Source organism: Melitaea cinxia, chromosome 15 (genome assembly GCF_905220565.1).
Source record: "Melitaea cinxia chromosome 15, ilMelCinx1.1, whole genome shotgun sequence".
Taxonomy (NCBI): domain Eukaryota; kingdom Metazoa; phylum Arthropoda; class Insecta; order Lepidoptera; family Nymphalidae; genus Melitaea; species Melitaea cinxia.
In genome coordinates, this window is record NC_059408.1 from 13,066,049 (window position 1) to 13,079,532 (window position 13,484).

General features: G+C 31.7%; 1 protein-coding gene across 1 annotated transcript in view; it reads left to right on the forward strand.

Annotated features, from left to right (window-relative positions):
- Nucleotides 1–323: 323 nt before the first annotated feature.
- The window catches only part of LOC123660303 (neuropeptide CCHamide-1 receptor-like), a 99,358-nt gene continuing 86,197 nt past the window's right edge, over nt 324–13,484 (forward strand). Inside the window, exons 1-3 of the mRNA XM_045595405.1 lie at nt 324–388; nt 1,078–1,265; nt 12,291–12,517. Of these exons, the coding sequence (XP_045451361.1) occupies nt 1,090–1,265; nt 12,291–12,517 (403 nt within the window). The 5' untranslated portion in view covers nt 324–388; nt 1,078–1,089. The remainder of the gene's footprint in view (nt 389–1,077; nt 1,266–12,290; nt 12,518–13,484) is intronic.

Below are 13,484 nucleotides of genomic sequence, written 5' to 3' on the forward strand. Positions count from 1 at the left end.
AGATTTGAAGTGAAAAATAAATGTTTCGTTGAGTGTTCTTAGTCGTGTTCTACACACGTGTGATTGATAAATAAGCTTGTTTGAATTGTGTAAATACAATGCACCAACTTTGTTATATAGTTGTAACTACATAAATAATTTCACAGAAGTGTCTTTCCGAGAAAACTGAGTTAGATATCCGTTTAGAAAATATCTCAAGTTAAAACAAAAATGAAAAGTATATTCTCATTTACCGACAATATTTTATTGGTGAACGTAGATTACTTGAACTTTACCGCTCCCTTAGATATAGCACATAAACTCTTCGTAATCCCTTGTGACCCATTCTAGTATAAGATACGTGTCTAATAAACGTCTCGACTCTAACCTCTAGTTCTAGAAATAAAAAGTCGTTCGTTTGTATTTTTGATATCTACATAAATAAAAATCGCCAAGATGTTAATCGTCGTATCGATTCGTTCGGAAGTTATTCACATAATATTTTCGGCGCTTTTTTTAAGCTATTGCATAGCTTTTTTTGCGGGCTTTGAGCGAGGGGACCGAATCAAGAAATTATTCAGAAACCACTCCGCGTACCATGTAGCTCGGCCGAGCGTTCGCTTAACGTGTAATGTATATGGTATGACTTGCGACTGTACGAAGCTCGCACGGATCGAGACGAGCTGATCCATGTATTGTAAGATAATAAAAATATTTTAAACGATATTAACTTCTCATTTATTCAATAAAAGAAAAAAAAATTGTTTTCTTATCGGTCACCACGCACAAAAAGTGTTACTTCAATTAATTTCAAAGAAAAATACTGCGGAAATAAAAATAAATAAATAATTATAATTGCATAAGTTGATAAAAAATGCTATGCTAGCTTTACCGTGGCAGTCCCCGAGTTCCACACGTTTTTTTTTATTTCTATAGATGTGTTTTTATGTAATAATACAATCTTAGAAACATTTATTCAATTAAACTTTTTAAGAATAGCTTACAGAAATAAACATCATGCATAAACTCGTATAATACAATCGTACATAAAACAATCCACACGATTAATTTTAATAAATACTTTTTCCATTGTTTCAGATAGCATGCACGATGGATTACAATGATACGTTGAATATATCTGAGCCCTACAAGCCTTACTACGAGCGCCCTGAGACCTACATCGTACCTATTCTCTTCGCGCTGATCTTTGTCATAGGCGTGGTGGGAAACGGAACCCTTGTCGCTGTTTTTGTACGACACAAGGCTATGAGGAATGTGCCTAATACGTGAGTATTCTTACTGTAGATTATCAAAAGTAATTTTTAATCTGTATGTATTATAAAACAAACTCCTTTGGTGCAGGTGTTTTTTCTGTTCGCAATAAACTCAAATTGTACTAAACAAATTTTCATGCAGATTTATCCAACAGCGTGATTCATAAGAAAGGTTTGGTTTTATAATTTGCTAAGGTACGACAATAATTATTAAAAATGGTAAAGTAAATAAGCCGCCTGAGAGCTTTCATATACTACAGTATAAAATCAGGGTAGGCCGTATTTATTAACATTTATGGTATTAGACTAGTTTCACAAATTATGCTTCAAATATTGTCATCATTTTTTTTGTGTTAAATATTTTTTACACTGTCACAAGTCCACCAAAAAACTGCGTAATCTATTTTGACAAGCAATTTTTACGGTACATCGCAGACTACTATCTTTTTCGTGTTTCAACGACGTGAGTTATGCATAATAAGAATATAAAGATATTCTTAGTCAAAATAAAATATGTAATCAACAATATTTAATTCTAGACCACAGAAGCTGCTGATTGCTGATTTTTTTTCAACATCCAATCGACTTACACCATTATTCCTGAAGAGAATTTTACATTATCCCGATGTGATGTAGGAATCGACATACGATATTAGGAGCAAGAAATGTAGTTGTCAAAATAAAACCATGAAAAAGGGTTTAATTATTTTTCTTTTTTTTTATATCAATAAAATCATACTTTTCTCCCTTTCTCTGTCACTCAAAAGGACCCCAGCGACAGAGAAGATATAACATATCACGTTTTTGTCAAAAAAAAAAATGAATTACGTGTCCATAGAAACACGTGACATTGTTGTAAAGTAGAATAAAACCTTTTTCACTTGAAACTCTTTGAAGTCTAAATGACGATCATTTTTTTTTTTAAATGCTACAAATAGTCAAATATACCTAATAAAATTTGTTCTCAATTAAAAGTTATTATATCTACACCGACCGATCCGCCAACCCTCAGAATAGCAACGTGGTGGATTAAGCTCTGATCCTTCTCCTTCATGGAAAAAGAGGCCTATGCCCAGCAGTGGGACATTACGAGCTAAATTAATAAAAAAATACCTACACCATAATAATTTCGCTGATTAGCTTTGATTTCCCTCCTACTAGTTACTGAGTTTTAAACGTCTTACAAAAAAAAAAGAATCAAAAACCGAACAGACACATACGCCGAGACCGTATATCAGGAAAATTAAAAAACAACACGGTTTATCTAATTCAACAGTATTTATCTTTCTATTATTGCTTAAATTCAATTAAGTTATAATGTAAAACTAATTTCACGGTAATCACAGGGTGACTTACTAAATATAGCATAGCGTGTTAACAATCGCTGAAAAATCACTTAAGTTGTGTTACAAACTCCATCAAGTCGGAAAATCGTATCTACAAGTTGTAATCATTATTTAATGTACAAAATGTTTTTTTAGACGGAAAAGTTAGTTTATATATAGAATTTATTTTTTGATTTACGGTTGAAATACTTTTTCTACGTAAATATTACCGTTAAGGGATATATTCGTATTTAAGATATTCTGTACAAAGCCTACGTAAAAAGCCTAAAATGTTATAGCACTGTCAAATAAAATTTATCTCATATATTGCATATGTTTATCATCATTACTCCATTCCTATTAATAGTATAATAAGGTATTATAATGTACATATATAGATCCTCGAAATAAACAGACTTCGCTCGCTCGCTTCAGCCTGTAATATCCCACTGCTGGGCATAGGCCTCTTTCCCCATGTAGGAGAAGGATCAGAGCTTAATCCACCACGCTGCTCCAATGCGGGTCGGTGAATATAATCTCTAATATGAGTACGATCGCTATCAGGTGTACATAATAACGACACCGACGGCTTAAAGTGCTCTCCGAGGCACGGTGGCGAGACCCACAAGGATTGCACAAAAATCCAGACCATGGCAAACATCTGCATGGCCAATACAAATGTTTGTCATGTGCGGTGATTGAACCCGCAACCGCCAGCGCAACAGCCACAAGCCAGTGCTGTGACCGTTGCGCCAACGCAACAAGAGAAAAACAGACTTAATAACTTGAAAAAGAAATAGTTAATAGGTAGATAGGAATTTTTCAGCCAACTTTATTGCGATCTTTTTTTTTCTAATATACAAAACTAAAAATAATATAATTTGCATCAATTAAGCAGATGTGTGAATTTATTTTCTAGTTCGGATGTCCTACTAAATTTAAAAATCAAGAAGGAGTTCAAACAAACAAGGTGACAATATTATGGATTACCTAATTAACGATTACAAATAACAGCCAAATACAAATTGCGAAATACGACATTTTTTTAATGAAATTGGTGAAATTCCGCTTTGATATGTGCGACAAAAAAAAATTCAAATGTCGTCCTGAATGTTTTTCTGCAAATATTTTAGTTTTACTTGTATTCTTTACTTCAACAGATAAATAATGCACATGGCTTTTTTTAACATTAAATAATAACATTGTTACAAAAGAAACATATCATATTTTCATTTTTTCTACGTTTTAGTCAAATATCACTAAAACAGTCACTATTATTGTAACCATGGTACTATTCTATATGGGTATTTAAATACTGGTCATCAGTTTTTTTTTTATAATCTAAAAATACTAAATTTTATTTAAACAGATATAGTTTTTTAAGAATTTTAATTCCTAGAAATCTACTTGGACTATACGTACATCTTTGAGCCAGCGCTTCTTAGAAATATTACCGAGTGCATCACTAATTAAGCTGCAAGTGACTAAAGTGACGATATTATTAACAGAGTAAATCTATTCAAACTTCACACTGCAGTACTCAAAGATGAATAATCAATGAGCTAATTACATCATTTTAATTAAGACTAATTTTTCTGGTTAAATTAAAAATAATTGAAAGTTGAAAACCTATTTAAGCACGCTGATATTTTTACGCAATGTTTTCTGTGAATCAACGACAGACCTTATCCGAATCGTCCTTTTTATTTAATAACTAGCTGTACCCGCGAATTCGTCCGCATGGAATTTCACAAAAAAGTTGTTTTTGAGTTCGCAGTTACAAAAAAAAAAAACTAAAATAAAAGTAGCCTAAGTTACTCCTTACTACATCAGCTATCTGCCAGTGAAAGTTCCAGACAAAAATGATAAAAAATGTTATTTTGGTATATGTACTGTGTATACATACCTATTAATTTAGTAAAAGGCAGTTATTTTAATATTACAAACAGACACTCCAATTTTATTTATTTGTATAGAAAATCAATCATTTAAGGTTTTTAATTGTATATTTTGTGTATTTCGCCCTTCAAATAATCCTAAAATTTAATTTAAAAATTAATTTATTTAATCCTCGTAAAAGTAAATATAAAATCAAAAACAATGCTATAATCAACAAGTACCGAAAACCGCCCTTCAGTGATAACACAAAGCGAATTGTTTATGAATTTCGTAATCATAAACTGGAAAGGTCATCTAGGAATTGGTGGCGTTTCCTGTTTTTGCCTCTGGACACGCCATCCATAATATTTCAATGATATTAGTGTTACCATTAGTCAAAAAGAAAAAACACAAATTGAAATTTATTAGTCAATAAATAGCGTTTTTATTAACCTTTATCTCGTACTATATATATATTGTTACAAAAATAAATATTTAAACTATTCACATCGTGTCTATTTTTTATAACTGTTACTGTAAGACCTATTCCTTTTTTAGTTCATTCTAATTAATAATTTTAATGTTTTTCATTAATACTTTCTTGCACAACACTAGTGAATTTGACATCAATTTCTTTTCATGTCTCAATACTAATGTCACTCATATCAATACAATGAGCTATGAAGGAGCTATGTCAATAAAACCTATTTATTACCTCTATTTTATATAAAACTATTTAAATACCACACAATTAAATATTTGCGTGAGAGTCGAACATAAAAATATAAAACACGTTGCTGAAACTAATATAGTGTAATTAAGATAACACTAATTACTTTTAAATTGTTCGTTCCCCTTTACAAACATTCCTTTTTTTACAATATTTTTTAAAACATAAATTATTATTCATATGAAAATGAAGAAATTAAAAAATTAAGTCAAACGTTTTACACGCGGAACCGACGCATTATTTGGCAGAATTTTAAATCTTAGGAAAATAGAATTCCATAATACTGAAGCCAAACCAATCTCTTGTCTAATTTGACATGAAATCAAATGAGTTTTTAATGAGCCTAAATTGAATTGAATCAGCTTGAATCAGCAGGCTTTTCTCTATTCGCTATGCTGCTGCTTTGGGGGTTAAACAATTATAGTATAATCTTTATAAATAAAAATGAATGTTGCTAAGCGCATAATTCGAAAGTGGCGCGACAAATTCGGCTAATTTATTATTTTGTATATTCCTTAAGGCCTACGGAAGGTTTTAAAATTTAAAAAAAAAATTAAAAATTTTTTTACTATTAACTTTTGACAGAACTAAGTCTATCCGGGCAGGTAGTCTACAATAAATTAAACGAAATTGAATTAAATTACTTTTTACTTTAAGTAAATAAAACAAAATTTTTATGACTTTCAATATTAGCTCGTACTATCCATTAATAAAATAGTGCAATCTAAACTAATAACCATCTTCCGTCAGTACAGCCTCTGAGGGTTTTCTCTGGTTTCTAGAATATTAACTTCATTTTATTTTTCCAATTTCAATAAAATTCTTGTTTTATTTAGGACTTCAAGTGACAGCTATTAAAAGAATTTTAATTGCCTCTAAGGACGTTTCAAACGGTTTCGTTTTGGTGCTATGGTTAATGCTTAAGAGCCATTTCAAAATTTTACGCTCTGCAAGTTTAGGTAAATTTGGTCGCATCGCGCGAGTCGTACGAGCCGCGCGATCTTTGTGCTAGTAAGTATAGTGTGACAACCAAAAGACCATCTTGATCATTTTCTTATGTATAATAAAAATAACTATGGTATAAAATGTTTTTTACATAATTAATTTGTTAAAAATTTCAAGTATGTTATATAACAACAGTCAATAAATTTAAAATAAAAATAAAAAATCAATTTTATGAAACAATTTTTTTTTAATTGATTTAGTTTTTTCAGTTTACGAATGAATCTAATATTTACGATATGAATAAAATAGCATTTTATGACATCGACACCGACAAACATATTAATTAACAAATAACAAAACAAACAGATTGAAATGCCTATTTGTATTGATAATGCGAGAAAAGAAAATTAAATTATACATTTGTTTAAAGAAATTATCATTATATTATTTTACAGTCATTTTCGTAATATGTTTATTTTATTTATATTTTATTATAAAAGTATCAAATGCGGTTTATCCGCTATAACAACAAGCGCTTGCCGCGTGTAAGCGAAAGAGACGGCTCCGCAGAATTTGGCGTGGACCTTACCTCTAAGAGCGCTAGCGCTCGACTAATTTACTGGGCTTGATGCGTGGTAATATATACTATCTTTTTATTATTTAATATAAAATGTATTAAAAATGATTACATCTTTTAATTATTTTTTTTTGTATTCCTTAATGATGTAAGTTTACTATGATGAAGATAGTTCGTTAAAATTTCTTAGTTTTCTAAGAAAAATATCGCTTTTAAAATTGTACTTATTTGGAAAATATTCGTAACTTAAAATTTTTTTTATCGTTTAATAGAGATACAAATTGAGTAAAAATCTGCGATAGTGCGCAACAAAATTATATTCCACATACTACGTATTTTTTTAAAATGGTTTCAACGTAGAGGTTATTGAAAAGTAGGACTTCAAAGTATACATTGCGACCGTTTACCCAGGGAGGAGGCTGACGAAAAGGTTAATAATTTTATACACATAATATAAATCAAAATTCTGATCTGACTATGGACTACAACAAAGGTTGCTCTATTACATTTCAAGAAATTAAATTACATTATTGCATCCTGAGATTAACGACGTCAAAATATTACAATTTCGCGGATTGTTACCGATTTTTGTGAAATGGCTCTTAATCTATCTTTTGTACTAATGGTTTCGGGTTTGATATACAGATGTTTCTTCGTGATCTGGATCTTTGCGTTCATTTTATTTTCCTAATCCTAAGTATGAATATTCGCATTTTACGTTAAAAAAGGACATAACTCCTGTAGAAACTTTAATGTACCAAATGAGTCACTTTTTAGTGTAATTTCGCTATCGTGCGAAATCGCTAAATTGCATAATTTGTTGACTTAAGGATAAAATTTAAATAAATTCTGACGTATTTTCGTCATATCAAAAGCCCTAAAGCTTAAATAAATTTCGTAACTTCTAGTTTTAAATATCATAAATCTTTTATACAAACTTTAATCCCCTGAAATGAGTGTCACTTAATGCCTTCTTACAAAAAGCTGAACAATTATTTTAATTTTTTTTTTTTAGGACGCAAATGATTCATTTCAATTTAAAATTTACAAACAAAAACAGAATTGCCAGTAAACAAAAATAACTATTAATCATCCATACATTAAATCGCGTAATATATCGCTTTTATTCCGGTTTTTACGTTTTCAGACGTAACCGGGCAAAATTAATCCTAAATGGATACTTCATCATCTCACTGACTGGCGTGCATTGAGGTCGAGAGGCTATGTCAAGAAGAGTGGATCTTTGATGATGGATGATTCATGCCAACAATTTCGTGACTTTTTTTAGTCTTATTTTGATTTATTCCAAAATAAAATAGCTGTCAAAATAAATTATATACTAACATACGTTTTAGATGATTTAAAAATGTAAGCATTAATAAAATGCGTAGTATATGTTGCTAATGATGAAATTTATTACCAGAAAATAAAAATAAATAATATAGAGATTAAGGGTGTACTGTGGTTTAAGGAAAAGTAAAGAGTTGATATTATCGCCGGGCAAGTGTTCTTGTACAAAAGGAATTGGACAAGTTATTCTAGAGTTGCAAACCCAAAGATTGCCAACTGGACACAAATGCATTAATTTCATACAGAGGAGTTACAAAATAAATTTTCTTAATAAAACAAAAACTCTAACAAAACTGAACAACATTTCTCTAAATATTTTTTGCTGTTTTCGTGACTATTTATAGGTACATAATACTAGATATGCCGGCGACTTCGTCCGCTTGGAATTTAAAAATAGTCATTATTCAGTTCGTAGAGTTATAAAATAAATAAATTTCTAAAATAAAAGTAGCCTCAGTTACTCCTTATTACATCAGCTATCTGTCAGTGGAAGTCCCGTGAAAATCGACTCAGTCGTTTCAGAGATTAGCCGGAACAAACAAACAGACAGATAGAGAAACAAAAAATGGTATTTTGATATATGTACCGTGTATACATCCATGTGCATTTAGTAAAAAGCGGCTATTTTAACATTACAAACGGACACTTCCATTTTATTTATTTATATAGATTATATGTAGCTCTGTAATATTCCAGACTAATTACAACCAAATCATTCATATGACATTCTACATACCTCACATAACGAATCATTTTTCTCTAAGTTTATTTTAATTAGATATTAATCTTAAAAAGTTTTCTAGGTGTATCAGATTCTTCAAGTTTAGCGTAAGCCTTTGTTAATATTTCAAACAAATTATAAATGAAAATAAGTTATAACAGAACAAATGATAAATTAATATAAATAATTCATTTAACGGATATTACAAAAGTTTTGAACTACGTTATATTTGATCACGATTAATAATATCTAAGGGAATATTTAAGACAAATAAACTTCGAATTATTATTTAAATATTTACCAATCGTACCAATCAATTTCGAAAGTAATTGTTTTGTTAGACTTTAAGGCAGTTCAGTAGTTTTTATGGTGCTGGCGTTTTGTTTCATATTATTTTCTGTCCGTATTTCTTAAGGCAAAATACCTACTAACTGTCAATAGACATTTACTTGAGGAGAGAACTCCAAAACAACAACTACCAAAGACAGAAGAGAGGAATAGTAAAACTAATGCATACTTTTAAGCTCTAACAAAAGAACAAAAATTTGTAAATAATGAGTAAGAATGGCTAGGTAGCACAGAGCTTTGACTGCGTTCTACCATTACTTTGTATTTCATAAACATTATACATGTTACATATACTTTGTATTACAAATTATATCAATCAGCTCAGGCTATTGTAGTCCACTGCTGGACAGAGACCTCCTCAACTTTGCGCCAAACATCCCGGTTTTTCACAATCCTCATGCAGCCTACACCGGCAATCTTACGTAGGTCGTCGGTCCAACAGGCCGGAGGACGTCCCACACTGCTTTTGCCAAGACGCGGTCTCCACTCCAGGACCCGTCTGCTCCAACGATCATTGGTCCTGGGGCACAGATGGCCAGCCCACTGCCACTTCAACTTGCTAATTCTGTGGGCTATGTCGGTTACTTTCTTTTTCTCGCGGATAGTCTCATATCTAATCCTATCTTTGAGAGAGACCCTAAGCATAGTCCGTTCCATTGCACGTTGAGCAACTATTATATATACATGTCTAATTGCATGTAAAGTATTAAACTAAATTAGTGTAATTTTTGGTAGGTCGACTCACGTCAACATTAGGGGCACTAAGTTTATTTTAGTTAATTTATTAGTTTACCTTGATATAAGTTACAGTTATTTTAAGTACCAAGTATTACTTATTAAGGCCGTGTCGGGCAGGGATAGGAACCCGGTTCTGCTAGACACGGCGTCGTCGGGATTGTTCAGAGGTGAGCCGGACAGTCCCCATGGAGGAGAAGTCTGGTCTTTTCGCCGAGGCCAGCCTGTCGCTGGAAGGATTCTGTTGCCTGCAGATCCGGAACCCTCCAATTAAAGCGGCGGAAGGCTCCCGCAGGGGTTTTGGTCGGTATTGCACCCCCAAGTGCTGAAGCCGACATACGGTCTAGGAATGCCTACCCGGGCATCCTGGATATCACCCCTAAAAGAGTTCCCCTGCGATAAAGCACGGACATAATAAGCCCGTGGATATATTTTTATTTAAAAAATATATATATATCCTTTTCAGCGCCTTACCTATAATATTTAACAGATCAGAATAACTTTTCACTTTAAGAGGGATCATTTCCGTTCTTTAATAATTCCTACGTTTTATTATATTAATTTCTAGTTGAATGGACTGTAATGGACCGATTTGAAACTTTCAAAATATATGTATATGATAAGATATGTAGCCATTTCATTTAAATAATGAAAGTATTAAACGTGTTTATATATAAAAAAGTTTGTATTATTTTTTAATTACTCATAAGCTATGAAATAGCAACGCTTAGTAACACTCACGACAATTGTTACAGCTAACCTAGGGCTTCAAAAAAAAAGGGAGATTCTCAATTCAACTATATTATTTTTTCGTTTTTTTATCTTATAACTTTTTACCGGGCGTAACGATTTTGATGATTATTTTTTAATCGAAAGGTATTGCTCGTTATGTGGTTAAATTTAAATTTGATTAAGATTTTTACAACTTTACAAGTATTTTTAGAGTATGGTGCAATTGATAGACAAAACAAACTGCATATGTTGTCTCAGATCCTATCAATTATTTTATTTTCATCTTATTGATGCACATCATTACATAGTATAAAACAAAGTCCCTTCGGAACGAATTTTAATGCGGTTTTATTGAGTAAATAGAATGATTGTAGAGAAAGGTTTATATGTATAATACATACATAATATAGTAGAGGAACACTGATAGTTTTAGAGGTTTCTAATGTGAAAAAATAAACACATTTTTGCGCATATATTATGTATATTTTATTTCATATTTATTTTATATTTTATATTTACTATCAGCATTGCACCCGTGCGAAGCCGGGCGAGTTGCTAGTTTATTTATATATTTAAGTTAAATCTTATGTATAAAATTCCCGTGTCACGATGTTAGTTAAAATACTCCCCCGAAACGGCAGGACCAATTTTTATGAATTTTTGTGTGCATATCGGGTAGGTCTGAGAATCGACCAACATCAATTTTTAATACCCCTAAGCTACAAGGGGGAGGTTAAGGGGGTTAATAACATATCTGACAAAACAACGTTTGCGGGGTCAGCTAGTATTTACATAAAAATGGTAAATTTATTTAATTACGATGAAAAACACTATAATTAAAAATATTTACTTATTTAGTTTAAGGAATATAAAAATAGCCTCATCAAATTACATGACCATAAAAAAGAAAAGGAAGGCACACATATTTACATATTTTATTATACGATCTCGACACAGAGACAAACATGTCTTGACAACGACGCCATAAAAGATTAACAAATCCTCACATACTTTATGAAATAATACAACCCTTTCATAAAACACGATGTTTTCTCCAAAGGAATGGTCAATAAATAAATAAAGCAAACACATTATATACAACACGGTCATCTGTTTCTAGGGCAAGCGATTTAACGCCTGTTTCGGATAACGGTCGCTTGATATACACACACAGCTTTTTTAGTAAACCATTAACCATATAAAACAAAGTCACTTTTCGCTGTCTGTATGCTTAGATCTTTAAAAAAAAAAGTATTTTATTCGTAACAAATAAAACCTCTTTAAAACTACGCAACAGATTATGATGCATTTTTTTTTAATAAATGGAGTGTGATTCAAGAGAAAATTTATATGAATAATACATGCATATTATAGTAGAGGAAACTGCTAATTTTAGAGGTTGCTAATGTGATGTCGTAAATGAACATATTGTTTTGCCCTTACATTGCAAATATTTATTTTATATTTTATATTTAGTATCAGCATTGCAACCCTGTGAAGCCGGGGTGGGTCGCTTTGAATACATATAAATAAAATTATATAACACCCAGATTCAAGGCTTGAATCGAAACCCGGAGCTGAAAGTAGGGTCATTGCAAACTGCTTTAACGGCCAAGTCAGAATTGACATGGCCCTCATATAAAACGGGATATTTTTAACGAATTTATGATCAATATATAAACATTTTCTTTCCCAGATACATCCTCTCGCTGGCCTTAGCAGACCTACTCGTCATCATAACGTGCGTACCCTTCACTTCGACCGTCTACACCGTTGAGTCCTGGCCATGGGGTGATACGGTGTGCAGAGTCTCAGAAGCGGCTAAGGATGTCAGCATCGGCGTATCTGTCTTCACATTGACAGCCTTATCAGCTGATAGATATTTCGCGATCGTTGACCCCTTGAGGAAGCTGCACGCTACAGGTAAGTTGACAAATGAATTTGTAATTTAAATTATGAATTTATATTTAGAAAAAAAAAACAAATTTTCTTATGTTTTCTTATTCGTTCACGTCTACTGGGGTATATTTCGATTTTTATACTTGCAAAGTAATGTTTAGGTATATTCGGTTTATAAGGAAAAACCATTCATTATATCATTTTTTCTAACATTTACTTACTAATATTGGAATTATTGACATGTTTTCTTTAGAATCTCTTCAGTAGACTCAATCGATTCTAACGCACGACAGTGACCGAGAATCGACTTATCAAAATCATTTCATATTAAATAAATAAATAATAAGATCCCTTAGATAAATAATGATACCTTAAAATAGACAAAAGGATTTATTAATGTTTTGTTTTGCATGACAACAGTTTTCCAAGCGTATAATTTCTATTTGCAATTCATGTCGGATACTGTGATAAAGCAAATTATCATGAAAATGACCGGTAGTCTCGTTCAAGTCTCCGGAAACTTTATACTTTATGTCTAGATAAGTAGAATATTCTGTTTTTTTTTTGTCTACAATTTAAATAATAATGTAAAGGAGAAAAGCTTTAGTTGCTTATTGTTTAATAAGGATAAATTTACAATACCTATGGCTTTTACTATATTCATAAGTGTAGTAAAAATGTTACGGCGTTTATTCCTTAGTTTTAACTGAGGTAGATTACAATAGGAAATATCCTGCTCGTACCTGGAGCAGCTTGACTGGGAAAGTACCTCGACCGTACAGAAGACGACAGCTAATTTATACTGCTTTCAAGCAGTGTTGTGTTCCTGTGGTGAGTAAGATGACTAGACTCCTGGAGGTATTGAGGGTAGGGTCGACAACGCGATTGCGATTCTTTGGTGTTGTAGGCTTCTATATTCTACGGTTATCGCTTACCATCAGATGAGCCGTACGCTTGTTTACCGACCAGGCTGTATGAAAAAGTTTCACAT